Source organism: Monodon monoceros, unplaced genomic scaffold, assembly GCF_005190385.1.
Source record: "Monodon monoceros isolate NGI ecotype Baffin Bay Population unplaced genomic scaffold, NGI_Narwhal_1 Super_Scaffold_18, whole genome shotgun sequence".
In the NCBI taxonomy this organism is placed as follows: domain Eukaryota; kingdom Metazoa; phylum Chordata; class Mammalia; order Artiodactyla; family Monodontidae; genus Monodon; species Monodon monoceros.
This window is the reverse complement of record NW_021703774.1, coordinates 172,633,089-172,661,019: the sequence shown is the minus strand read 5'-3', so window position 1 is coordinate 172,661,019 and position 27,931 is coordinate 172,633,089. Positions and strand designations below refer to the sequence as shown.

Genomic DNA, 27,931 nt, shown 5'->3' with positions numbered 1-27,931 from the left:
CTGAGGAAAGGGTCGTTGTGTCTCTGTGCGGCGGCCTCCCCCTCTGGACGGGAAACCGGTGGGAGAGGACGACGGCCGGAGGGGGGAGGAGGCGGCCCTAGCGCCATTTTGTGGGAGCGAAGTGGTCGCTGGGCTGCTCTTGGATTCCTCGCTGCTTCAGTTTCTCTGTCGGGCTTCCTAGCAGCGGCCTAGCGGGTGAGTCGCGGACGCTTCTCACTGAGGACGCCCTGTGTGCTTCGGCTCCCGCAGTGGGGCGGCCCCCGCCCCGGGAAAGGAGCCGTGGGGCCGGGCCTGCCTCATTCTGCCCGAGCGGGCTCGCGTGGGAGCGACGTTAGGGCCAGGCGCGGGATGGCAGCCGGCGCCGAAGCAGGGACGCCGGGCCCGCGGAGCCGTGCAGCCCGAGGCAGAGGTTTGGCCTGGCTTCCGGGCCCGGGCACTGTTTTGTGCCTTCGTACTTTGCGCCAGGACAGCGTTTAGGCCTGGTGCCCCAGCGGTCCCACCCCGGCCGCGCTTAAAAACTCCTCCCACGGTTGTCACGCACTGGCTTCTGGGAGGTGGCGGTCCTTGTCGCGAAGGACCTGTCGCCGCTGTCATTGCGGCTCAAGTTTGGAGAGTCCCCAGATTTGGAACAGGGAGGCACTTTTCCCTTGTTCTCTTCATCTCGTTCACTGCTCCTATTTAGTTCTCAAAAGACTTAGTTTCTGCATCGCTTTCTTAGGGAAATCCACTTTGACGTTCCCCTCACACACATCTCAACCAGTTTAGTTTCTTCCCAGTCCCCAAGACTACTTTCCAGTAGCATAATCACGATTGTAATAAAATAATTACTTGTTTGCTTTCTTTCTCCTGCTTATCTCCCCCTTTGCAACCAGCATGCCAGCTGGGACTGTGGTTTCACACAGTGAATAGTTGCAGCACCTGGTGGATAGTAGGCACTCATCAAATAATGAATGAATGAACTAGCAAGGCATTACATTTTAATAGGAATAGCTATCCTTGCCTGTACCTCCTCATTTTTCAGGGATAACCAACACCTATAAGAATCCAAACACCGAGAATTTTTCTGGCAGAACAATGACATGGTAGTGGTATTAGTCAGCTGGGATAATTACTTTGACACAATTACTTTGACACAAGTGTTGGTCATTCGTATCTCTTTTCCATTTAAGCAAGACAAGCAAAGATGTCCGAATATATTCGGGTAACCGAAGATGAGAATGACGAGCCCATTGAAATACCATCAGAAGACGATGGGACAGTGCTGCTGTCCACAGTTACAGCCCAGTTTCCAGGGGCATGTGGGCTTCGCTACAGGAATCCAGTGTCTCAATGTATGAGAGGTGTCCGTCTGGTAGAAGGAATTCTGCACGCCCCTGATGCTGGCTGGGGGAACCTGGTGTATGTTGTCAACTATCCCAAAGGTTTGTTGTCATTTGGTTTTGCAGTGATGCTAAAGTATAAAGTATAGGTTTGTGTCTCGTTCTAAGTCATAGGTCATGGCCTCTTCATGGTGAACCATCTCCTGTAGCCCAAGTATTTCTTTAAACGTTACCGTCAGACAAGTTTGAAAGACCACTAGTTTACATTAGTGAAAATTGGAAGTTACAAGACATTTTTTAAAGACTGTGTTTAAACAATTATCTGGACTAACGTTGCTGAGCTAATGCGAAATTTAAGGAATTAAGAATGCTTTGCAGGTGTATCAGTCTGTTGTAAACAGATTTTTCTGAAGTGCCTCAGTATTTTGGTTTGGTCTTTGTCCTTGCAGGCTTACGTCATTCATCCAGCTAATCTTTTTTTTTCCTCCTTAAATGAACATCAGTTGCAGTAGCCCAAATCTTGAATTAGTGCAGTCGTAATTATAATTTTGGGTTCTGGTCTTATTCTCACTGCCCCTTATTAATTATGTTTTTAATCTAAAAGGAAGAATGAAGATGTAGAAGTGAGCGAAGGAAATGAGTACATTTTAGCAGTAGGAGTGTGCTAGTTGGTAGATCTGTTACTTTTTTTTTTTTTTTTTTTTTGCGGTACGCGGGCCTCTCACTGCTGTGGCCTCCCCCGTTGCGGAGCACAGGCTCCGGACGCACAGGCCCAGTGGCCATGACTCATGGGCCCAGCCACTCCGCAGCACGTGGGATCTTCCAGGACCGGGGCACGAGCCCGTGTCCCCTGCATCGGCAGGCGGACTCTCAACCACTGCGCCACCAGGGAAGCCCGTGTCTGTTATTTTTATTGTAACGTAATATTGCAACAAAGTCATATTATTTGGTCAGTATTTAAGACGTTGCATCAAGACATTTTTTTATATATCAAGAAAATTCTTAATAGCATCAACTTGATTTTTTTTTTTTTTTTTTAGTATGTAGTTTCTTGATCCATTGGCTGTAGATTAATATTTACCCAAACTTAAAATGTCATTTATATAGTAATGTATCGATGTAGGTTCATGGTTGTGACAAACATACCACCCTGGTGGGGGATATTGATGCTGGGGGGGCTCTGCAGGTGTGGGGAGCGGGGGTATATGGGAAGTTTCTACCTTCCTCAGTTTTGCTGTGAACCTGACAGTACTCCAAAAAATGGTCTGTATGTCTGAATGTCATTTAGTTCCTCTTCCAAATACTGATTTTTTAAAATAACCTTAGGTTTCCTTTTTTTTTTTTTTAATAATTATTTATTTTTGGCTGCATTGGGTCTTTGTTGCTGCGCGCGAGCTTTCTCTAGTTATGGTGAGCGGGGGCTACTCCTCGTTGCGGTGCGCGGACTTCTCATTGTGTTGGCTTCTCGTTGTGGTGCACGGGCTGGAGGCGCATGGGCTTCAGTAGTTGTGGCTCGCAGGCTGTAGAGCACAGGCTCAGTAGTTGTGATGCATGGGCTTAGTTGCTCTACGGCATGTGGGATCTTCCCAGACCAGGGCTTTAACCCATGTCCCCTGCATTGGCAGGCGGATTCTTAACCACTGTGCCACCAGGGAAGTCCAGGTTTCTTTTTTATTACAAAAGTAACGTGAGTTCATTGCTGAAAGTTTAGAAACGAAACAAAAAGAAAATTGAAATCACCCTTAGATCCACAGCTGGAGATAAAAGTTGCTAATTTTTTAGTAGTCTTCAAGTTATAGGCCTTAAAATAATCACACAAATATATTTAATAGGCACAAAGATAGTATCACAGTTATTCAACCTGTTTTTTTTCCTTCCTTAATGTATTTTAAAGTGAAGTAACTTTTGTTTTGATACACCTTTTTAGAGGGGAGAACATACAATTGTAATCTTGAGACATTATGGAACCAGAGGTTGGAATCCCTAGATTGGCTCCAGAAAAGCACCTTAGCCACTTATTCAATTCTTATTCTGTCTGTGAGAGCTAACATCACTCTTTGGCAAAAGTTTCCAGCGTCTTAACTGTTCTGAGAATGTTTTTGCTTCTCATTTCTAGAAGAAGAGGGTGTGTGTTTTACGAAGTGTTTAATGAAAGTTCTGAAAGGTTTCTGCTCATTTTGTTTAGATAACAAAAGGAAAATGGATGAAACAGATGCTTCATCAGCAGTGAAGGTGAAAAGAGCAGTCCAGAAAACATCTGATTTAATAGTGTTGGGCCTCCCATGGAAAACAACTGAACAGGATCTAAAAGAATATTTTAGTACCTTTGGAGAAGTTCTTATGGTTCAGGTAAACTTTGATTTCATTTAACAGTTTTTCAGTGAATGAGCACCCAGAATTCTTGTTGTTTTAGTGACGCTGGCTTTCATGTTCAACAGATAATATATTTTTTTAATAAGTTTTCTTTCTTTTTTTTCTCCAAAGAAATTTATTTATTTATTTATTTTTGGCTGCATTGGGTCTTCTTTGCTGCATGTGGGCTTTCTCTAGTTGTGGCGAGCGGGGCCTACTCTTCGTTGCGGGGTGCAGGCTTCTCACTGCGGTAGCTTCTCTTGTTGCAGAGCATGGGCTCTGGGCGCACTGGCTTCAGTAGTTGTGGCACATGGGCTCAGTAGTTGTGGCTCGTGGGCTCTAGAATGCAGGCTCAGTAGTTGTGGCACACGGGCTTTGTTGCTCTGCGGCATGTGGGATGTTCCTGGAGCAGGTCTCGAACCCATGTCCCCTGCATTGGCAGGAGGATTCTTAACCACTGCGCCACCAGGGAAGTCCTGATGATATTTTTAATATTTGTTACGTGTATACGTAAGGGGCGCTGAAAAGAAATTTGGTTTATACTATTTCCCTTCACGTATGTACTCTGAGTTGGTTACGTGTGTGTGTGGTTTTAGTAAATTTAAATGATTTTTTTCTAGGTCAAGAAAGATATTAAAACTGGTCATTCAAAAGGGTTTGGCTTTGTTCGTTTTACGGAATATGAAACCCAGGTGAAAGTAATGTCACAGCGACATATGATAGATGGACGATGGTGTGACTGTAAACTTCCAAATTCTAAGGTACTTTGCTCTTTTTTTTCTCTGCTTTGGCCATTTTTGCTGACAGACTTACTTAGAAGACACTGTAAAATAAAACGTTACAGTTGGAAAATGTAGTGGCAGGGTGTGTTCTTGAAATCTTTTGCCTTATTAAAGTCTCAGGACCTTAATGCATGCTGAATATTTTATATGTTTGTTTGAAATATTTAGTTCATTGCTCCTCCAAACTAAAACGTTTTTCGTTTTGTTCTTCCTTTTCTGTTGTTATTTTTAGTGATTTAACAATTTCTTACATAATTACATGTTAATACAGACAATTAGAATATGTTAATCTTTTTAAAAAGCCTAACTTATTCCAAGCAAGCAAGACTTGCTTATTTGGAACATTATCATCTTTGCCAAGACATTTCTTAATCATCAACTTTCCTTAATCCAAATATACTTTCATCAAAGTATAAGACACTGATGAAAGAAATTAAAGATGATACACACAGATGGAGAGATATACCATGTTCTTGGATTGGACCAGTCAACACTGTGAAAATGACTATACTACCCAAGGCAATCTACAGATTGAATGCAATCCCTATCAAACTGCCAATGGCATTTTTCACAGAACTAGAACAAAAAAGTTCACAATTTGAATGGAAACACAAAAGACCCCAAATAACCAAAGCAATCCTGAGAAAGAAAAACAGAGCTGGAGGAATCAGGCTCCCGGACTTCAGACTATACTACAAAGCTACAGTAATCAAGACAGTATGGTACTGGCACAAAAACAGAAATACAGATCAGTGGAACAGGATAGAAGGCCCAGAGTTAAACCCATGCACCTATGGTCACCTTATCTTTGACAAAGGAGGCAAGAATATACAGTGGAGAAAAGACAGCCTCTTCAGTAAGTGGTGCTGGGAAAACTGGACAGCTACATGTAAAAGAATGAAATTAGAACACTCCCTAATACCATACACAAAAATAAACTCAGAATGGATTAAAGACCTAAATGTAAGGCCAGAAACTATAAAACTCTTAGAGGAAAACATAGGCAGAACGCTCTGACATAAATCACAGCAAGATCCTTTTTGACCCACCTCCTAGAGACATGGAAATAAAAACAAAAATGAACAAATGGGACCTGATGAAACTTAAAAGCTTTTGCACAGCAAAGGAAACCATAAACAAGATGAAAAGGCAACCCTCAGAATGGGAGAAAATATTTTCAAATGAAGCAACTGACAAAGGATTAATCTCCAAAATTTATAAGCAGCTCATGCAGCTCAATATCAAAAAAACAACCCAATCCAAAAATGGGCAGAAGACCTAAATAGACACATCTCCGAAGAAGATGTACAGATTGCCAACAGACACACGAAAGGATGCTCAACATCCCTAATCGTTAGAGAAATGCAAATCAAAACTACAATGAGGTATCATCACCTCACATCAGTCAGAGTGGCCCTCATCAAAAAATCTAAAAACAATAAATGCTGGAGAGGGTGTGGAGAAAAGGGAACCCTGTTGCACTGTTGGTGGGAATGTAAATTGATACAGCCACTGTGGAGAACTGTATGGAGGTTCCTTTAAAAACTAAAAACTACCATACCACCCAGCAATCCCACTACTGGCCATATACCCTGAGAAACCCATAATTCAAAAAGAGTCATGAACCACAATGTTCATCGCATTTACAATAGCCAGGACATGGAAGCAACCTAAGTGTCCATCAACAGATGAATGGATAAAGAAGATGTGGCACATATATACATTGGAATATTACTCAGCCATAAAAAGAAACGAAATTGAGTTATTTGTAGTGAGGTGGATGGACCTAGAGTCTGTCATACAGAGAGAAGTAAGTCAGAAAGAGAAAAACAAATAACCGTATGCTAACACATATATATGGAATCTAAAAAAGGTTCTGAAGAACCCAGGGGCAGGACAAGAATAAAGATGTAGACGTAGAGGATGGACTTGAGGACATGGGGAGGAGGAAGGGTAAGCTGGGACGAAGTGAGAGAGTGGCATGGACGTATATAAGGTAAAATAGATAGCTAGTGGGAAGCAGCCGCATAGCACAGGGAGATCAGCTTGGTGCTTTGTGACTACCTAGAGGAGTGGGATAGGGAGAGTGGGAGGGAGATGCAAGAGGGAGGAGATATGGGGATATATGTATATGTATAGCTGATTCACTTTGTTATAAAGCGGAAACTAACACATCATTGTAAAGCAGTTATAGTCCAGTAAAGGTGATAAAACATATATATACTTTCCTCAACTTTAAAACTTTATTCTTCATTGAAGTCTTACAAGAAGAAGTGCTAATGCAAAAAATAAGAATGTACCTACTTTTTAATGACTCACCTAATATAAAAGGCAGATAGGTTGTATTACATCCTCTACCGTAATGCTGTGTTCATTGCTCATAAAATATTTCTGATGGTTTTCTTCCTTTCAATTTGACCAGCAAAGCCCAGATGAGCCTTTGAGAAGCAGAAAGGTGTTTGTTGGCCGTTGTACGGAAGACATGACTGCTGATGAGTTGCGGCAGTTTTTTTGCCAGTACGGAGAAGTGGTAGATGTCTTCATTCCCAAACCGTTCAGGGCTTTTGCCTTCGTTACGTTTGCAGATGATCAGGTATTTTCTCTTAATAATTTTGTCCCAGCTAATTAGGTAATTTCTGTGGGACTTTGCCCTTCCAGCCAATTGCCACCCTTAGCTGAGCTCTCTGACCTTGTACGCTGTGGGGTATATGGGCCTGAACATTTGTGATAAACCCCTCAGATATTTTTTTAGTATGTGAGGTTTAAGTGGCGATGTTACATGTCCTTTGAAAAAGAACTAAAAAATCGCTGCTGCCATTACTGAAGCTAAAGGCTATTTTATGGTTTTAAATGAAATAAGTGTTCATTGCTTATTTTTTCTCCAGTTTAGATGATGGCTTGAAATCTAAGTTTTATTGCTACTTTGATGTATGAGTCAGTGGTTTAATCTCCTTTATTTGCATCCCTTATTTTTTTGTAGGTTGCCCAGTCTCTTTGTGGAGAGGACTTGATCATTAAAGGAATCAGCGTACATATATCCAATGCTGAACCTAAACACAATAGCAATAGACAGTTAGAAAGAAGTGGAAGATTTGGTGGTAATCCAGGTGGCTTTGGGAATCAGGGTGGATTTGGTAACAGTAGAGGGGGTGGAGCTGGTTTGGGAAACAATCAAGGTAGTAATATGGGTGGAGGGATGAACTTTGGTGCTTTTAGCATTAATCCAGCAATGATGGCTGCAGCCCAGGCAGCTCTGCAGAGCAGCTGGGGTATGATGGGCATGTTAGCCAGTCAGCAGAACCAGTCAGGCCCATCAGGTAATAACCAAAGCCAAGGCAACATGCAGAGGGAGCCAAATCAGGCTTTTGGTTCTGGAAATAACTCTTATAGTGGTTCTAATTCAGGTGCAGCAATTGGTTGGGGATCAGCATCAAATGCAGGGTCAGGCAGTGGTTTTAATGGAGGCTTTGGCTCAAGCATGGATTCTAAATCTTCTGGCTGGGGAATGTAGACGTTGGGTTATCATTAGTTGGTATAAACTGGTGGGAATTCAGATTTTTCTAAACTCATGGTAAGTATATTGTAAAATACGTATGTACTAAGAATTTTCAAAATTGGTTTGTTCAGTGTGGAGTATATTCAGCAGTATTTTTGACATTTTTCTTTAGAAAAAGAGGAAGAGCTAAAGGAATTTTATAAGTTTTGTTACATAAAGGGTTGAAATATTGAGTGTTTGAAAGTGAACTGCTGTTTGCCTGATTGGTAAACCAACACACTACAATTGATATCAAAAGGTTTCTCCTGTAATATTTTATCCCTGGACTTGTCAAGTGAATTCTTTGCATGTTCAAAATGGAAACCATTGGTTAGAACTACATTTCTTTTCTCCTTGTTTTAATTTGAACCCCACCATATGGATTTTTTCCTTAGGAAAATCTCCTTTTTGGAGATCATGGTGTCACAGTGTTTGGTTCTTTTGTTTTTTGTTTTTGTTTTTTAACACTTGTCTCCCTTCATATACAAAAGTACAATATGAAGCCTTCATTTAATCTCTGCAGTTCATCTCATTTCAAATGTTTATGGAAGAAGCACTTCATTGAAAGTAGTGCTGTAAATATTCTGCCATAGGAATACTTCTGTCTTCATGCTTTCTCATTCAAGAAGAATTCGTCACGCTGCACAGGCTGTGTCTTTGACGGTGGGTGTCCCATTTTTATCCGCTACTCTTTATTTCATGGAGTCGTATCAACGCTATGAACGCAAGGCTGTGATATGGAACCAGAAGGCTGTTTGAACTTTTGAAACCTTGTGTGGGATTGATGGTGGTGCCGAGGCATGAAAGGCTAGTATGAGCGAGAAAAGGAGAGAGCGCGTGCAGAGACTTGGTGGTGCATAATGGATATTTTTTAACTTGGAGAGATGTGTCTCTCAATCCCTGTGGCTTTGGTGAGAGAGTGTGCAGAGAGCAATGATAGCAAATAACGTACGAATGTTTTTTGCATTCAAAGGACATCCACATCTGTTGGAAGACTTTAAGTGAGTTTTGTTCTTAGATAACCCACGTTAGCTGAATGTGTTAAGTGAAACGATACCTGTATTTCCCCTGCCCCTTTGTCAACTGCTGTGAATGCTGTATGGTGTGTGCTCCCTTCTGTTACTGACCTGTAAGCGTGGCAATGTGGACTGAAGCTGATGGGTTGAGGACATGGACTGAGCTTGTGGTGCGCTTTGCAGGAGTACTTGGAAGCAGAGTTCACCAGTGAGCTCGGGGTGTCTCAAAATAGGGTGCAAGTTCTCATGTCTGTTAGCTACCCATAAGAATGCTGTTTGCTGCAGCTCTGTGTCCTGTGCTTGGATGCTTTTTATAAGAGTTGTCAATGTTGGAAATTCTTAAATAAAACTGATTTAAATAATATGTGTCTTTGTTTTGCAGCCCTGAATGCAAAGAATTCATAGCAGTTAATTCCCCTTTTTTGACCCTTTTGAGATGGAACTTTCATAAAGTTTCTTGGCAGTAGTTTATTTTGCTTCAAATAAACTTATTTGAAAAGTTGTCTCAAGTCAAATGGATTCATCACCTGTCATGCATTGACACCTGATACCCAGACTTAATTGCTATTTGTTCTTGCATTGTCCAAAGTGAAAAGTTTTTTTTTTTCTTTTTAAATCTAGTTTTTAATAAGTCTGGGTGACCGCACCTAAAATGGTAAGCAGTACCCTCCAGCTTTTTCTTAGTGCCTCTGTGCATTTGGGTGATGTTCTATTTACATGGCCTGTTATAAATCTCCATTGGGAAATCATGCCTTCTAAAAATATTCTGATTTGGAGGAGTGGGCAAAACAATGTTAATTATTTTAAAATGCTTTGTAGCAAAGCCTATCAATTGAAGGGACTGTCAGCACCTTTCTAGTTGGGGATTTGAAAAGTGGAATTAATTGCAATAGGGATAAAGTAGAAGAAACCACAAATTATCTTGTGCCTGAAATCCATTAGGAAGCCTGATAGCTTTAAGAACTAGCAGGGTGGGTTGTCTGTCTGTGGAAGTGTTAAGTGAAATGGGCTTTGTCTTCCAAAGGTGGGGAAATAGAGTAATGTTGAATAAAATCGCTTATAAAACTCAGATTAGACTCTCACGATGCATTGTTAAGTATGTAAAAGCAATAATATATTCTCCGTTGTACTTAAAATGTAACTAACTTCTATGAGAGTTGAGCTCCTTTTCTAATGGAAGAATGTAAGTTTTTGTGCTGATAATTTACTTGATGCCCTTATCTAATTAGATTATGATAAATAGGTTTGTCATTTTGCAAGTTACATGTTTTAAACTTAAAAATGAAGTCGTCCTTTAGACTTATGGTCGCCACATTGTTTTATTCAGTTTCATCTGTAAAAGGATCTTGCGTTGTTTTAATTTTTTTTTTTCTGCATCTAAATTGCATGATTTCCAAATCCTGTACCATCTGAATTTTGCATTTTAGCACTTGCACTGTTACTCAGCAGCAGTAACATGGTAACACTTAAAATGGTATTCGGGGACCTCCAAAGACTAAACTGACACGCCTTCAAGGAGCCCAGGGGTAAGTTATCTTTGTCAATGGCATGGTTTTGATCCCTTATTTACACTTGTGTAAATCTAGTTACCAGTCTTAGAAGGCTTTCAATGTTGACTAGCCTTCTGTTAACATGTTTATGGTACTACGTAGCTATGGGTATTTAATTCTACCCTAAAGAAAAAAAAAATGAAGTTTAGAAGTAAACTATTTGGCAGAGATTTGTTTTTAAAGTCTATTTGATCATCTAAATGCATTCATTCTAAAAAATTTTTTGAACCAGTTGAATAAAAATTTTTGTTGCCACCACAGTTTAGTGTCTGGAGTCTTACTGGAAAAACAGTTTCTTTTTTTTTTTTTTTTTATTAACGTGACAAAGATGCTGGAAAGTTACCTTTAAAAAGTGAGTCTCAAGAAGTTGCACTTCATATGCACAAGAGAAGTTAGTCAAAACTCGCAATGAATTTCTACATATAATGGTAACTGTTTGGCTAGAATGAAAAAGTTTGTTAAATGTTAAGTATTAAAGCTTTTTAGGGAGGAATGGCCAACTAAATGAAATGAGATTTTTAAGGTTAAGTCAGAGCTTAAATGCTGTCCTTAGGAAAAAGATGTTGAGTACTTAGTAATTCAGAAGATGTATGTGATAATTAGAATAATTTTTTGTTGTTGAATACTAGGAGAGTAACCCTTAACTGTGTATTTAAGTTCTGTACTTAGCTGTTGTACGATCTGTAATCTATTTTTAAATGTGCCCAAGTATTCCACATTCGTGGTAAGAAGGAAAAAAACACTACAGATTGATTTATCAGTAATACCGCCACTTATTTTTAATGTTGTATTTCATCTTATGGAAATGCCACATTTGATTCAACTGTCTTCTGAATTTGAAAATAAAATATTTAGGTTATTTCCAAGTGCTAGGAACATCCTCACAGCTAAATTAAAATCTTAGCATTGGAATTACCAGGTCAAAGACTGTGCATGCTTTTAAGACTTGTGAAATAGATTTGCCAAATTGTCCTTCAGAAAATTCGTCGCCTTCGACAGTGTGAACTGGTGCTGTTCCATGCTCTTCTTTTCTGCCAGTTTGAGAAGTGAAAAATTATAGCATCGCTTTTAACATGGAAATCAGTCTATACCTAGGCCAAAGTATTGATATTTCCAATTTATCTACCCAAGAAAAACATGATTCAAAGTAATTCCTGAACCAATACTGCTATAATATGTAACGCTCTCAGAGAACAATAAGAACAAGTACAAAAACTGGAGAAAAACAGTTAAAGAACATGAACAGGCAATTTCCAGAAATGCAAATGGCCAGTACAAAAAGACACTGGACTTTTGTAAGTCAGTCCAAATTTAACCAGTGAGTTTCTGTTGGATTGGCAACGGTGAATATCACTACAATGGTTTATGTCCCCTTCAATCAGAGAGTAAGTGGTGGAAAAGTGGCAAGTGGAGAAGTGCCTGAAAGGCACATCTCACCTGTAGTTTGGTTTGGTTTTGAGGTGGAACAGCAACTGTCGTGTTAATGTTTCTCAGGTCAGTTTGCTGCCGAGGTCTTTTACAGGTATTTTTTAGAACAAACAATCATGTACTCACTGGAGACACACAAGTTAAAAACTATTAATTATGTTCTTAATCCAGGGAATATAGTTAATGACTTTTGTGTAGACCCCATACTGATCTGCTTCCCCACAATTGATGGAACCCCAGGACACTATTCCTCCCACAAACCATTTCTGTGTCTCATTATGTAGAAACACTAATGCCCCCCCACTGTCGCCTTTACAGCTGTCCTTGCCCCCACTTTCTAAACCAGCACAAAGCATGTTGTCAGTTACCCTTCCCCCCGGATAGGACTTCTTTGCATATGCCGCAGTACAGTTTTGATGGTCAACAACTGGTATGTCAACAAACTTTAGATTTCTGGCAAGAAAACCCCTCTGGGTTAATCCCCATCCAGATGCAGTTCCAATGTCATTGGTTCTCATGAAGCATTCAGCTTCTTTTCTTGGCAAACAGATAGGCATGATGTTGCTATTTAATACAACTTTGTTCTTCAATTTAATCAATGCTATGTCGTTATCGTAACCAGCATTATGAGTGTAACGTTCATGTATAAAAATGGCCTCGGCCCAGGCCTGTGTATAATGAGGTGACAGTCTCTTCAGGGCACCCATTCTAATGTCTAGGGAGGAGGCGTCTTCTCTTTGCTCATATACAGCATGAGCAGCTGTTAGGATCCAGTTGTCATATAGAAGTGCACCTGCTGCTATAGTTTTACCTAATAACAGGGCTTGCCAAGGAAAATCGCCAAGCTTTGCATTTTGTCCTCCATATATACGACCTTCTGTGGTACGGGTGGATATTCCACAAACTGGGGGGGAAAAAGATGTATAGAGCCTTTATAGAAACCCGATGGTGTTTTTTCTCCAATTATTACCACTTTGGAGTTGTGTATATGTAATGTCAGCCAAAAACTGCACCGCATAATTCGGCGGGTGTCCACCTGTACAGGCAAGTGAGACTGCTTAAAACGCTACTCAAAGACCTGGTAAAACCATTTGGTATTTTTTAGCTCCGCAGAAAATGAGGTGAGTGAAAATTAACTTCTAGAAACTGATTTGTTTTGGTAAAATAATTTGGTCTCGCAATTGGGAAAATATTTAATAGGGCAAGCAGGAATTGTCTGAGCTGATGTGCGTAGGAAGTGAAAAATAACCTTTTCATTGCTTCTGTTTTCCTGCTTGTAAAATGGGGTATTTACCATGTAGTTCTGGGAAAGCAGAAACTAAGGTCACTGTCATAGGATTTGCAGAATTACTTTCACCTTTGTACATTAAAATGTTTTTAAAAATTAGAATGTTGCAGTTGTAGCCAGGAACCTTCAGGTTCAGAAATTATTTTGGGTCTAGTTGTTTCTTCCAAACACTAAACTTTATTATGTATTGCTAACTAAATATGCTCATAAATGTAGCAAATACGTTTCCTGTTATGGCAGAATGCTCTTATTAAAGCTTACAAACATGGTTGTCAGCTAAGATGCAGGTTTTTTAAAAAGACTAATTTAAGCCAAATAACACAGGGGTGATGAGTATATTATTACCTTTCTGATTTTTTTTGTAAGCACTCAGCTATATCTTCAGAGCAGATTCTGGTAAAACTTTTTTTTTAAGTACTGTTAAAAGGCAAATTGCATTAATGTTTAAAAACTAGATGTCATTGAAAACAATTGCTTAGGGAAATAATGAGGTTATTAGCTTTGGGTTTTAATAGCATTTTTAAAGAGAAGAAATCATGTTTATAAATGTATAAATGGTTCAAGATAATTTTAAAAATCATTTAATTTTTTATGCTTGCCTAGTTGTAAAGGTCAAAAATAATCAAATGACTGATACAGTCAGCACCAACAACCTCTCCATATGGAAGGGGTAATGAGAACATACTATTTGGAAATAATAAGTTGGTGTAAGAGCCAAGTGCTGAAGTTACATTTCTGCCTACACAGCTGAAGCACTACTTACTGTCTGCTACCCAGTTCTACTTTCCATCAGTTATGAATCTCGTGTATAAATGTATCCATTACCAGGCTCACAGACGGGGGGTGATTTTTCTCCTTTGGAGCTCGTCCAGAATCCATCAGCCTCACACACATATTTACCTGCAAATCATTGAAAGAGCAAAAATGTTTAACTGCATGTGAAAAGGTGGTTGTCATTTGCTTGAATACCCCCCTTGAAAAATGTAGATTCTTGAGCATCAGGGGGAAATAGAGGTGTCTGAATAACCATTTTACATGATTTCATAAATAGGAGGTCTCTGCATTACCATGTATGCTTGCAAAGTGGAAACCTTTTAGATGTGTAACTTGAATATGTATCAAGATCTTAAGTGCTTAATGATAAGGTTTTGACTTGTTAAACCATTTGGAATATATTGTGTGTTTGTAGTAGTCATTTACTAGATAAGATCTGTTTTCAGATTGTTGCAAATTGACTAAAGTCACTTCAGCTATAATATTTCACTTCGCAGGTGGAAGAAGTGCCTTTTAATCTTTTGTCTAGCCTTAGCCAAAAATGTTGGGTAAGTTTATTTTCAGATCATGAGGGCTTAGGTTCCAAATATCACCCACCCCCAACTTTGAACAATTTGCTTACCATCATCTGTTCTCATTGTGTAGAACTCATTACAGCGATACTGAACCACAGCTTTATATATGGTCACCTCGGCACCCGTTACATAGTCCACTTGGCCACTGGGTAGGTCATCAGGAGGGCCACAGTCAACAACTAATAAACGCAGGAGAGGGAAGTCAGTTTGTACTTTGAATCCTAACATTAAAACGATGTGGAGACTGATAGGTGGTTGTGCTGTGTGTTGTTATAACTTGAAGTCATATTCAAGATGGACATCATTTCATCTCTGAAAATGGAGAGAATCACCTTGGTGTGATTTTAAAGCATCACTCTCATCTCTGTTCCTAACTAAATGGCTAGGTTGAAGTGAAGGCCCTAGGCAAGGAGTTGTATGATGCCTTCCCTAAAGGAAGGGAATTTGAAACTACTTGGACTTCCTTAGCACTCACAAAAGAAAGAAAACAGCACAGCCTGCATATGCCTATACAGTCTGGTTTGATGTTAAATGGTACAATTTGGTTAGCCTTAAAAATAGAACAATACAAAGACCGAAGAACCTGTTCTTATGATCCTTTTCCTAAATTGACCTTTTTAGAAGACCTGGAAGTCATAATACCTTGACTTTGGGTTAGAATTCACAACTGTTAGGACATTACTAATGTGACATGACCAATTTGTGAGACAAAGTGATACCAGTCTAAAAGGCATAGTTTTGTACACAGACATCTAAAAATTGTTGATGTATTTCTGTGGATTTTAAAAGATAAATCGTTTTTAGCAACTTAATAGCAGTTTTTCTGGCTTTGTGTCAAGTGCGTTGTCTACGTTGCCTTAATTCTCCACAGATGGGATGCCCGTAACTACCCAGTGAAAAGTGGCAGAATCAGAGCTCAAACCCGTACCTTAGTCCAACAGTCCTTCGGTGCCAGCTCTTTACTGGTTTTTAAACTAGAAGAATTGGTAGTAAAGAATTGGTAGTCTCACGGGAATATAAATTTTGAAATAAAAATATTCCCCTAGGAATTTTGTAGAAACCCTTGCGAAAAAATATGTGAAAGTAGGGACTTCCCTGCTGGCGCAGTGGTTAGGAGTCCACCTGCCAATGCAGGGGACGCGGGTTCGAGCCCTGGTCCGGGAGGATCGCACATGCCACGGAGCAAGTAGGCCCGTGTGCCACAACTACTGGGCCTGCGCTCTGGAGAACGCGAGCCACAACTACCGAGCCCACGTGCCACAACTGAGGCCTGCACGCCTGGAGCCTGTGCTTTGCAACGGGAGAGGCCACTGCAGTGAGGGGACAGCGTGCCGCAGCGGCGAGTAGCCCCTGCTCAGTGCAACTAGAGGAAGCCTGCGCACAACAACGAAGACCCAATGCAGCCAAAAACTAAATTATTTTTAAAAAATATGTGAAAGTATACGTCCAGAGGTGTTAACTATGGCAGCGTATGTAATAGTAAAAAACTGGAAACAATAGAAATCACATGAAATAAAAAGCATAGGTCCTCTGATGGAATACTATGCAGTCATTAAAAAGAAGGAGCAGCTCTATGAGTGCTTGGATTGTTGTGGAAAGATAACCCAACAATGTTGGGGGGAAGAGTACATTGCAGTCAGATTTAGTTCAAAAGTAAGTAATAGTGAGATATGTTAGTATAAATAGTATAGGAAATAAAGAGTATGAAGGAATGGACCCCAGTGTCTTACAGGTAGTTTGAGGATTTGGGCAAGAGAGGCTTTCACTGTATATTTTTGTGAATTTATATGGTTTTTCATTTAACACGTATCATAATTTTAAAAATATTAAAAATAAAGTATGTGATTCTTAGTTCACAAAATGGTAGTGAACACTGTTATCCCAGTTTGATGCGTATATGCCCCTACAAACAGTAGCCTATACATGTTTACATGTGTGATATATGTAATTGGAGGGCTGTGCACCAAAATAACGAGAGTGATTATACTCTGATATGGCGGGATTATGAATATTATAATGTTTGTAATTTTCTCTATTTCCCATCTTTTATGAGTATTTTATACTTAGAAAAATATTTTTAAATACCATACTTTTCTGAAGCAAATACTTTTCCTAGTAGCTTGGTCCTGTTTTAACCTCTTAAAAGTGCTCTGAGAGACTGAGGATGAGAAGCAAACTTGGAATTCAAGCCCTGATAAGTCATTTTTAAAAAAGACCAGAAGCAGCAGTAGTAGCAGAAGCAGCTACAGGCGTTGTGGTCACACATACGTACTGCTGCACTCCGGCATCGGTTGGTCCCAAGATCCATCTGTCTGACAGACTGCAACAAATGATTTCAGGGGCCAGTAACCCTAAAGAGGAATTGAGAAAATATTAATTTCCTTGTTTATATCATGAAACCACTCCCCAAAGCTCTGCTCCCACGATAGTTCTTCTTCGAGTGTTTCAAGGGATGCTCCCAAGGGGGTGATGCACCCACATGACTGGACACGCAGCCCAACTGCCTTGATACATGTGTGTACTTTTTGGTGATGTCACCTATGTGTGTATCTCCGTTTTAAAGATGTTGACCTCTGCAGCAGTTTATATTTTCTGCTTTCCACTTAATCCAAGAATACGTCAGATTTCTCACAAGTTCCTGCTGGTGTTCCACCATTTCTTTATGTAAAGTGCCAAAGGGTGACAGTCAAAAGTTTGGGGAAGATCAGCCTGATCAGACATGGAGTGAATGTGTCTGGATTTTTCTAGCCTGCGGCTATTAACTGGAGGAAAGTTATTTAAAATATCAATATTTCCAGAAGCTTCGCGTGTGTGTCCTCAATCACTTTCCGTTGCTAATATTTAGCGGGACATTTTTGACTTATTTAAATATTTTTCTAAAACCAGACTTTAAAATGAAAGAAGGTGGCTTTGACTGAAGCTTTATGCTTCGAAGGAGAGCAGGATGACTTCTTTTTTCCTCAGAAACTGAACAGGCTTGGGTCCAAGTTGCTGTGGAAAGAGCCTGCCGAGAAGTTTACAAGTTGAACAAAGTGTCTCACTTTTTTGGGGTCGGGGGCAGTTGTCCCTCCACAGGACTGGTTGCATAACCAGCTATCTTTTCAGTGTTATTGCTTTTTACCACTGGGATTCAGTGACATTTTGAAGAACATAAAGAGGACATGTGACTCTCTAACCTGTGCCCCTAAAGCAACACACTGAGCAGTTTTTGAAATTATTCTCCTTCTCCCTTAACAGTGGTCACCGTTTATAACTTTGCAGAATATACTGTTTCCAAGGGCCATTTAATTTTTTTGTGGGCCCAGGAGTTGTTTCATGTAAAGGTCATTTGACCAGGAGGAACTTGATTTAATGCAAGGTGATAACACAGAGCACATGACAAACATTTCAGCTGCTTTAACCAAGACCTGCTGTAATGTGTGTGAACAGAGAAAAGGTGTTCATTTTAATCGCCAGCTTTCCAAAAAAAAAAAAAAGAAAAGAAAAAGCTTTTTTAAAAAGTGGAGTTCTGGGTTTCCCTGGTGGCGCAGTGGTTGAGAATCCGCCTGCCAGTGCAGGGGACACGGGTTCGAGCCCTGGTCCGGGAAGATCCCACACGCTGCGGAGCAGCTGGGCCCGTGGGCCACAGCTACTGAGCCTGTGCTCTAGAGCCCACGAGCCATAACTACTGAGCCTGCATGCCACAACTACTGGATCCCGCGCACCTGGTGCCCGTGCTCTACAACAAGAGAAGCCACCGAAACAACAAAGAGTAGCGCCCCCCTCGCCGCAACTAGAGAAAGCCCATGCACAGCAACAAAGACCCAACGCAGCCAAAAATAATAAATAAATTTTTAAAAAATTTAAAAAATTGGAGTTCCTAAGAATAGAAAACTCTCTGTAGCCGTTTCTCTTAGCAAATGTATCATTTCTTTGAATTTCATTGTTTAATCATAGGCAAAGTAAACCACCATGCTGACAACAGCTGTTTCCCCATTTTCCTTTCACATATTTGCTGATATAAATATGTATTCATTCAAAAACCGTCATGATTGTGGTGCACTTAAACAGCTTTGTATTAACTTACTTGCAGAAGTTCGTAGCCCGACTCGCAGAAGACAAAGAAGCGGTCTTTCATGATGTATGTGGCCTGCACAGGGGAGATGTGGCCATTAGGTGGTGCCGTCGGGTCAGGGCAGGGCTGAGCTGCGCAAGGAAACCAGATGTCGGGGGTTTAGCTGGCTATATAGCAGCAAGTCTGAATTTAGCAGTTAGAAGTTCCTGGTTTATAAATGAAACAACGTGTAAAGAGAGCTTGCCACAGTGGGGTAGAGTCCTTAAGATTTAAAACCAAAGGCAAGATGAAACTCTCGGCTGCTTATCGTACAAATTAGGATTTGTCTCCTGGCCTGGGCTTCAGCCAAAGTGATGAAAAGAAAGCCGGGCACGTGGTAAGGGAGCAAGGTCACGGCAAAGGGAGCATCTGTTCCACGCCAGGGGCCTCACACACACTGCTGAAAACCGGGGGAGTGTAACTTGCGGGGGAAGGCGCTGGACAGCATGGGTTAAAAATCACAGGAAAAAAAAAAAAAATCCCAGGAAAGCCTCAGTTTCCTCATCCGTAAGCTGGGAGTGATGAGAACGTTTGCTCAGCTTCTAGGGCTGCTGCGAGGACCAAATGTGAAGCACAGAGGAAACCGCTTTGCTAATAAGTGCTGGGCAAGGGGGTTGCAGCCAGCGAACCCTCACAGCAGCCCCTGTGGCTCAGAGAGGCACCGGGGCTCAGGGCCAGACTGGCACTCAGGAAGCCTCATACGTCCCTCGTGAGCACGTGCCCACAGGGCTCACGGCTGGCTTCCACTTTGGCCCCCAAACCCTGGCCTGTTGTCACCCCAAGCCTCCAGCCAGTCCCCCATGGCTGCCCATCCCCCAAGGCCACCCCTCAGCCCATGCAGGTCATTTGCCCAGTCCCCTGCTTCGTCCAGCAGCTGACCCCTGTGTCCTGCAGTGACTCCCAGTCCCAGGCAGGCCCCAGAGTCTCCCCTCTTGGAACCAATCTCCAGGGATGTTCCAGGCGGCCCTGTCGGGGCCCAGGGCTTCCCGAGGCCACCTCATACCCAGGCCAGGGCCCTGCTGGCATTTCCCTTCACACACACCTCCAGGCTCTGTCCTGGCCCCTTCTCACCCACCAGCCTGGCAAGCCTGACTCTTCCCTCTGACTCACTCTGAAACCAGTGCTTCAGTTTTAGAAGTTTTATTACTTCGACCCACAGGAAAACAAAAGGCTTTTTAAATATGAACAAGAGGCAAATGAAATGTTCCCAAAGTGCTGGTCTCTCCCCTACTGACCCGTCTCTCACCCTTTCCCCCAGAGCTGGCCCAAAGGTTAATATCTTTCCTAATTCAATCTCATTTTTAAAATTACTCAACACCTCCTCCATGCTCACTCGGTGTCTTCTGCATTAGCCCACTAATCCCCACCTTTCCAAGGAGCTTTGTCCTTCATTGGATAATTGGGACATTAAGTCTCAGAAAAGTTATGTTAAGAGGTTCAATGTCACATGGCCAGGAAACAGGATGCGTTACAGCCGGGACGCCAACCCGGGCAGTCTGACACCCAGCCTGCGCTCTGAGCACGGCTTGGGGCGTTGGATGTTTTGCTTTGGAGCGTCTCCAGCTCAGTTACTCTGTCTTTCCAAAGACATCCTGAAAGACCTGTTGGCTGAAAGTGGTGAGAGGGACAGACACATCCAGAGGTCAGTGCCCGGAAGGTGGGGGGCTTGGACTCGTGTCTCAGGAGGTGGCACCAAGAACTACCGTCTACGTTTGAGGGTCTGTCACAAGGAAGAGGTGGTGGAGGAGGGTCTGAGAGGCAGAGTGCAGACTCCCTGTCCAAACCCTCCATGTCAGGCAGGAGCCCCCATCTCTGCCTACCCCATCACACCCTCTTACAGCTCACAAGAAAGCTGGAGCCTCTGGGCTTTTGCACATACACTTCCCTTGCACTTGGAACACCCTTCCACCTTCCTCCAATACCTACTTGTCCTTTCAATCCAATCTCGTATGTTTCGTGTCCCGGGCCCCTTTTGTTAGCACCCGGCCCCTGCCTGGGCCAGGTCCCTCCTCTGGACTCTCACTGTGTCTGGTGCTCGGCTGTGCTTGTCACAGGGCTGTGGTCATGTTGCTGTGACTAGACTGGACTGACAGCAGAGGTATTACGTATTCCCCACACAGGGCCCGGTGCACATCCATAAGATGGATGGATGGATGGATGGATGGAAGGAGGGAAGGATGGACAGATGGATGTGTGTGAGGGGTGGCATGAACATGACTTGGCATAAGGATTATAGCTGTCCCGCGATGTCTGCGGGGCATTGGTTCCAGGAGCCCCGTGGATACCAAAATCTGCGGTTGCTCAAGTCCCTTATACAAAATGGCAGAGGGAACGCCCTGGCGGTCCAGTGGTTAGGACTCCTCAGCGCTTTCACTGCCGAGGGCATGGGTTCAATCCCGGTCGGAAAACTAACATCATCCCACAAGCTTCTCGGCCAAAAGAAAAAAAAAAGGCAGAGTGTCAGCCATCTGTATCCACGGGCTCTACATCCACAGGTGTGGGAAGCCGACTGTATTTTGAGCTGATTATCTTATGAAACAGCAGACACAGGAGAGACTCTGAAAGCAGAGTAGAAAGTACCCTTTTCTAAGGGAAATTTACGTTTACGGAGGAAATCTCCATTCGTAAGAGTGTCTCGAACTCTGTACCAGGAGTAGGATGACTACATCACTAGAAACGCTTAACAAAGGAAAAGACAGAAAAATTTCTTTTACTAAAATTAAATTTCAAAAGCAATAAAAAGAAGACAGTCTTTAATCTGCATAATGAATCTTACTCTTGCTTACCACGCTTTCCCTGGTCACCGCCTCATAACTGGACTCCCCTGTACCCTTTCTCTCTTTCGTCTTTAGCTGAAGATGTGTAAGCCTGAATTCTAAGCCGCCTCTGAGACTCATTTTCCCCTGGGTTATCTCCCACCTATACACGAGATATCCATGTTCATAAACGTGTTTCTTTTTCTCTCGTTAACGTCTCTTGTTCCCAGCCAAGAATTTGGAAGGGCAGAGGGAAAATTATTATTTCCTCCCCTACAGATGGAAGGAAGGATGGTTGGATGGCTGGGTGAATGGAAGAGGGGAGGGTGAGAGGTAGGGAAGGAGAGAAGGATGGCTGTTTGGATGGGTAAATGGGTAGAAGGAGGGATGGTTGGATGGAGGGGTGAGCGAGTGGGTGGAAGAATGGGGGGGGTGGCACTTCCCATAGGGGACCCCTGCCTCACAGACGACCCCACTCAAACCTGGCCTGTCTTCTGATGGAGTTCAGGACACACTACCTCAAAATACGGCACCTTGGCATGTTGACGATTTTAAGCTGGGAGTTTGAGAAAATGGCAGAAGCAGGAAGGTCACTCTGATTCCCCACCCCTCGCCCTTCTTCCCTGAAGCAGGTCATAAGACCCTCATGTGAGAGGTGTCTGCCCTACACCCAGAGGGAAGCCTTATCACCAAAGACAAAAGGATGCCAAGAACAATCCTAACAGGCCTGGCTAAGTTCCCACACCCCGTTTTCCACCCTTACTTCATATTCCTCAGCCTGTCATACTCCTCAACAAACCTAGCACAAAAGTCCACAGGTCCAGCTGTCTCTCTGCATCTTTATTTCCTTACAAAGGCTCCTGTACCACATAAAATTTACATGACATAAACATGTATGCTTTTTTTTCCTGTTAACCTGTCAGGTTGCTTTTCAGACCCAGCCAGGGACACTAAGAGGGTTAAGGAAAACTTTTCCCTCCCCTAACTTCCCAGGCCCGGCCAGGAAGAGTTCCATCCTATGTGGCTCCATGATGCTTCTGGAAGAGCTCCCTGCCGAATCGGAGCCCCACCTGCCCTCACCTGTGCTGTTGTAGTGGATCTTCCAGCCCGTGTGGTCCCCCGACTGATCGGTGGCAAAGGTGATGGTCACAGTGTTGCTCTTGGTTTCAATCCTGCGGGGCAACGTCTTCCCACAAAATGGGCCATATTCCTCCTTGTCTGTTTGAATCTGAAAGTGGAGAGGCCCCTGTCACCTCAGGACCTGCCGGGCCAGGGGGAGGCAGCGGCCAGGGGAACCAGACCTTCAGGGAGTCGTAGGGGCACTGGGTCTCAGGGTGCATCTCCACGTCAAAGGACTCCACGAAGTCCAGGGTGACACGGAACCCCTCCTCCAGGCGGATGCTGTAGGTGCAGCTGGAGAGTTTGGGGTACGGCTGAGGGTATCCAGGGCTGCTGAGCACCCCAGACCGGGCGGTGAAGACCTGGCCTGAGCACAGGGCTGGGGAGAGGGGAGAGGACAGGTGGGGTGAGCCAGGTGTCCACTGTCACACGCCAGCCCCAGAGGCATCTCCTGAGACTGAACGCCCCACCCAGTGGCTGAAGGGACAATTTAGGGAGGGGTCTCTCTGGCTTCCAGGATTTAGCTGAAACAAGTGACCCTTGGAGGTACATTCTCCAGGGCCCCACTCACAACCCCAGGGAGGATGGAGGCCCTAAGCTGAGGCTCCTGGTGTGGGGAACCCTGGGCCAGAGTCACAGTTCCAGGGGTGCAGGGAGTGAGCCATGTCAGGGCCTGCCTGGGGGAAAGGGGCACCAGAAGTGAAGGGGACTTTCCTGTTCCCAGGAATTTGGTGTGGGGAGGTGGCAGGAGAGGAGTCTCCCCTGGGTCCCCTCCAGGAACACTCAGGAAGGCCTCCCCTTGCCCACCTTCCCTGGGTCTAGGCTCTGCCCTGGGGGGCAATTGAGGGCAGTTCAAGTCCACACTGATCATAAGTGAGTCTGGTAACCACTTTCCCCATTGAAACAGCTGATTCTGCCTTTGCAGACGGAATGTCTGTTGGCATCACTCGTAGGAGGGTTCTACCCCCCCATCCCCCAGGTGGCAGAGGTGGGGACACAGGCATTCCAGGAAGTGAGGCGTCCCAGCACTGCCTTTCTTCTTCCACGTGGCTGCTCCCCATGGGACAGAGGGAGTCACCCCCGGATGTGGGGGACCAACCAGACTGCCCATCGGTGAATCGATACCTCCTTGGGCCTCTCTGCTCGGGGTCAGACTCCCCCAGCCCAGCACACCCAGGACCTGAGGTATCCTCTGAACAGGAGGTGGACCCCAGGATGCTCTGAGCTCAGTCCTTGGATTCCTGGTGGGGGAGTAGCAAGAGCTCGGTTCCCCTGTGTGAGCCCCCTGCCCCTCTCTGGGCCTTGGTGCCCCATCATCAAAATGAGGGTGAGGACAGAGCAAGCCTCTCTGGCAAAGGAGCCTGTGGCCCCATAGAGGCGGCTCCCACCAACTAGGGCCCATCGGGCTGAGGTGAGGGTGGGAAGGAAGGGGGTCCAGAGTGCACACTGCTGCCCTCCCCTCACCCTTCCCCGCCCAGAGACACGCAGCAGGTGGAGGTGGAGCCGAGTTTATTGTTAGGTCCGTGGGCGGGGTCAATGGGGGCTGCAGGCTGCAGCGGTCTTGCCCGAGCCAGACCGGAGCCGGAGGGCAGGCTAGAGGCTCTGCTCTAGAAGAGAGAACAGAGACGGGGAGAGACACGGGGAAGGGCACTGAGCAGGGGAGCGGGCTCAGCACCAAGGGTGGGGGCTGCTCGCTCCCAGAGCGCCAGGTGGTTTTCTGTCCAGGCCCCCAGCAGGGGCGCAGAGGGGAGTCTGGGCAGTGGAGGCCAAAAGGGTTGGCCTGCTGGGGGCTGAACCGGCAGCTTTGAGCTGAAGTTTCATGGAGGGAAGCTTGTGTGAGGCAGGCCTAGGGCCCCCACTCCTTCATCCTGAAGCCCCCCAAGGAGGATGAGTCCTGATTGGCCAGGTACACAGTGAGGGCCGACCACAAGCTCACCAAGTGAATGAGCTGAGGAGGAGTGAGAGTGAGCCAAGGACAGGGTGGAGGCAGGTGAGGAGCTGGAGAACGTGGATGGATGAGTGCTTAGGTGGGGGGATGGATGGATGGATGGGTGGGGGGATGGGTGGGGGGATGGGTGGATGGATGGATGGGGTGTTGGGTGATGGGTGGATGGGTGGGTGGGTGGGTGGATGGGTGGGGTGGGTGGGTTGTATTGGTTGGTGGTGGAGGGTGGGTGGATGGATTGTGTGGGTGTGATGGATGGATGGATGGGTGGGTGTTGGTGGGTGGCTGGTGGTGTTCAGGTTTATGGGTTGGAGTTTTGGTTGTGGTGGATGGATTGGTGGTTTGAGGATGGTTTTTGTGGATGGTTATTTGATTTTTGGATGGATGGATTGGTGGGATGTGGTGGGTTTACTTTTGTAATTTATTGATTTATTTTTGTTTTGATTTTGTTTATTGTTGGTTTTATTGTTATTTTGATTTTTTGGTATTTTGATTTCTGTAATTTGATTTATTTTATTTTTTTTTTACTTTTGCTTTCTTTCTGTATTTTTTTTTTTATTTTTTTTTTGCTTTCTTTTTTATTTCATGTTTTATTTGTTTTTTTATTGTTTTTTTTTTTCTTTTTTTTTTTCATATCTTTCTTTGTTTTTGTTGGCGGGTTTAGGTTTTTTTTTTCTTTATTTTTTTCTTTTTTTTTCTTTTTGTTGTTTTTTTTTTGTTTTTTCTTTTTTTTTTTTTTTTTTTTTTTTCTTTTTTTTTTTTTTTTTTCTTTTTCTTTTTTGTTTTTTTGTTTTCGTGGTGTTTTTTGGTGTTCTTTTGGTTTTTCGGTTGTGGGGGTTTTTTTTTTTTTTTTGTTTTTTGTATTTTTTTTTATTTTGTTTTTTTTTTTTTTTTTTATTTTTTGTTTTTTTCTTTCTTTTTCTTTTTTTATTTTCCTTTTTGTTTTTTTTCTTTATTTTTTTTTTTTTTTTTTTTTTTTTTTTTTTTTTTTCTTTTTTTTTTTTTTTTTTTTTTTTTTTTTTTTTTTTTTTTTTTTTATTTTTTTATTTCTTTTGTTTTTTTTTTTTTCTTTCTTTTTTTTTTTTTTTTTTGTTTTTTTTTTTTTTTTTTGATGGATGGATGGGTGGGTGGATGGATGGATGGATGGATGGATAGGTGGATGGATGGGTGGGCAGTGGGTGGGTGGATGGGTGGGAGGGTGGGTGGGTGGGTGGATGGATGGGTAGATGGATGGATGGTGAGAGGGGACAGAAGATCTGAAAAGGAGCCGTCACCCAGGAGAAGTGTCTAGTGGACCAAGGCCAGTGGGCCCTCCAGTCGCCTGGGCAGAGCAGCTATGGCCTTGAGAAGCCAGCTGTGTCTTGGGGCAGGGTGGGGGCGGGCTGGGCACAGGGTCCCCCTCCAGCTGCAGCTCACCTGAGCAAGTGTGCTTGTTCCTGTGGAGAACATAGCCCATACGGCAGGAGCAGTAGAAGCCACCCAGGTGATTGTGGCAGTGGTGCTCGCAGGTGGGGGCCTCTCCTGGGGGCACCTGGCACTCGTCCATGTCTGGGGAGGGGCCGGCAGGCAGTCAGCGGGGAAGGAGATGGGACATCGCTGAGGCCTAGGCTCAGGTTTAGGGCCCCTCCAGTAACATGGCCTGACCTGAGAGGAGCCTCCTCTTGTCTGCAGGTGTCTCATGCCCAGCTGAGCGCTAGAGGCCCAGGGTCACTGCGACCTCCCTGCAGCACTTGGAGGGAGACCTAAATACCATCTTTTTAAAACCACTGACGGTTTAACCAATGACGGCGCCTGCTCGTGGTGACTAGGCTAGTGAAAGGAGCGACCAGCACGGGAACCCAGTGGGTGGGCCTCTAAACGGGTTTCACCAAATTCTCGCAGCAGTCTCAGGATGAGCACAGAGAGATTGAGCCACTTGCCCGAGGCCGACAGCAAGTCCCTGCAGGAGCCAGAATCTGAAAGCAAGTGCCAGACTCGAAGCCCAGAGGCAGATGACGCGCTCAGGCCAGTGGCACCCGATTCCACCTGTGAACGGGCTCACTTGGTCCTCGCATCACGGGGCCCGCGAGGACGTCCTGGCTCAGCACCTGGCACAGAAAGGGGCTCAGCCTAGAGCAGAGGTCCTGGCTGTTGCTGATATTTGCACTGTGATGACGATGTCAGACCAGGTGGGGACGCCCTCCTGCTGGTCTGGCAGGAGTCCAGCCTCAGGGAGGCGGCGGAAGGGAGGGCTGGTCTGGCCCAAGACAGTCCCCCGCACCAACCGGCCTTCTCTCAGCTCACCCTCTGCTGAGTAGAAGGCCTCGAAGCCCGCGAACGGCTTCTCGTTGGAGTAGTCGGAGCGGAAGGTGACGTCGAGGCTGGAGCCCGGCGAGTAGAAGGTGGCGTTGCCGGGCGCCCGCTCCGTGTCCGTGCTCTCTGACCCGCACAGCGTGGCCAGCACCGTGGTCCCGGCGCTCAGCTGTGGGGTTGCGGGTCACGGGGGGGAAGGCAAGACCCCGGGCCTGCCGGCCCTCCCGCCCGCGCTCCGAGGCCAGCCCCCGCCCCCGGGGGTCCCCGTGCCCCAGCCCGCCCTGCCGGCACCTTGACGAAGTCGTACTCGCAGAGGTAGGAGGGCTCCAGCTGGAAGTGAGTGAAGTAGAGGCGCAGGCGGTAGCCGGGGGGCGCCGTCAGGGCCCAGCGCTGCTCATGGTTGTTGGCATACGTGCCTGGGAAGCCAGGAGATGCCAGGCGCCCGAACACGGGCTTGGGCCACTGCGGGCCCGAGGACGTGGTGGCTGCCGAGCCCCACAGCAGACCCAGGGTGACAAGCAGCCTGAAGACAGCGCAGGGGAGGGGCGGTGAGGCCCAGTCTCACCCCTCACCCCCGCTGGGGAGACCCTGGGGGCTTCCACCCACCTCATGGTGCACTCGGCCAGGCCCGGTCTGGAGCCCCGGCGCGCCTCACCTTTGATCTGTTTGTCCAACGGCCGGCCCTGCCCCCAGCCGCCCTGCCCCTGGCATTCTGGGAACAGACCCCATGACTCCTGCCTGCCCAGACTTCCGGGCAGGCAGGACAGGATGCTCCAGGAGCCAGGGGCCTGAACCTGGATGACAGCCAGCTCCGGGGACAAATCCTGGCTCTGTCCCTCACCCTGAACCTCTGTGGTTCCCCCGCCGTGTGTGACTTCCGAGGTCGCCCAGGGTCTCTGTGACAATGACCTCGGCAGCGATGGCTTCTAGGCGGAGATGGGGGAGGCACACACACACACACCTACCTTTGCCTCCTGAAACGCTACGATAAGAGAGAAGAGAAAAGCCTTAAAAACACGAGCCCACGACGATGGGGAATGTGGGAGAGGAGGCAGCATCAACATTTAGGAAGCTGGGGAAACAGATGGACAGGTGGAAACAGCTCTC

At 44.8% G+C, this 27,931-nt stretch overlaps 2 protein-coding genes across 13 annotated transcripts; one reads left to right on the top strand and one right to left on the bottom strand.

Annotated features, from left to right (window-relative positions):
- Positions 1-11,772, top strand: TARDBP (TAR DNA binding protein). Of its 4 annotated transcripts, XR_003794402.1 has the most exons (8): positions 1-195; positions 1,170-1,421; positions 3,505-3,668; positions 4,292-4,432; positions 6,876-7,046; positions 7,434-8,651; positions 9,626-9,659; positions 10,432-11,772. XR_003794402.1 is itself a non-coding variant. In XM_029228246.1 (6 exons), exons 2-6 carry the CDS (start codon positions 1,184-1,186, stop codon positions 7,962-7,964), a joined length of 1,245 nt encoding a protein of 414 aa, XP_029084079.1. In that variant the 5' UTR covers positions 1-195; positions 1,170-1,183; the 3' UTR covers positions 7,965-9,368. The 4 variants fall into 4 exon arrangements, 2 of the variants coding, with proteins under 2 accessions (XP_029084079.1, XP_029084080.1); XR_003794401.1 differs by lacking the exons at positions 9,626-9,659; positions 10,432-11,772 and adding an exon at positions 9,387-9,553; XM_029228246.1 differs by lacking the exons at positions 9,626-9,659; positions 10,432-11,772 and having other exon boundaries at positions 7,434-9,368.
- On the bottom strand, positions 9,587-27,493 carry MASP2 (mannan binding lectin serine peptidase 2). Of its 9 annotated transcripts, XM_029228238.1 has the most exons (12): positions 27,431-27,493; positions 27,116-27,347; positions 26,816-26,993; positions 25,949-26,080; positions 22,770-22,966; positions 22,549-22,696; positions 18,686-18,804; positions 16,892-16,970; positions 14,667-14,798; positions 14,096-14,170; positions 12,794-12,886; positions 9,587-11,585 (listed from the first exon to the last, which is right to left on the bottom strand). In XM_029228238.1, the coding sequence occupies exons 1-12, from the start codon at positions 27,433-27,435 to the stop codon at positions 11,494-11,496; spliced, it is 1,482 nt and encodes a 493-aa protein (XP_029084071.1). In that variant the 5' UTR covers positions 27,436-27,493; the 3' UTR covers positions 9,587-11,493. The 9 variants fall into 9 exon arrangements, 8 of the variants coding, with proteins under 8 accessions (XP_029084071.1, XP_029084070.1, XP_029084072.1 ...); XM_029228237.1 differs by having other exon boundaries at positions 9,587-12,886; XM_029228239.1 differs by lacking the exon at positions 12,794-12,886.
- Between the last annotated feature and the right edge of the window lie 438 nt (positions 27,494-27,931).

Excerpts from the sequence above, each read along its gene's own strand:
- TARDBP (XM_029228246.1), top strand. The coding sequence starts at position 1,184 with ATGTCCGAATATATTCGGGTAACCGAAGATGAGAATGACGAGCCCATT. Across the intron at positions 1,422-3,504 it reads TGTTGTCAACTATCCCAAAG|ATAACAAAAGGAAAATGGAT; the intron begins GTTTGTTGTCAT and ends CATTTTGTTTAG. Across the intron at positions 4,433-6,875 it reads GTAAACTTCCAAATTCTAAG|CAAAGCCCAGATGAGCCTTT; the intron begins GTACTTTGCTCT and ends CAATTTGACCAG.
- MASP2 (XM_029228237.1), bottom strand. Across the intron at positions 22,967-25,948 it reads GAACAAGCACACTTGCTCAG|CCCTGTGCTCAGGCCAGGTC; the intron begins GTGAGCTGCAGC and ends CCCTCTCCCCAG. Across the intron at positions 14,171-14,666 it reads CACAATGAGAACAGATGATG|GTAAATATGTGTGTGAGGCT; the intron begins GTAAGCAAATTG and ends AATGATTTGCAG.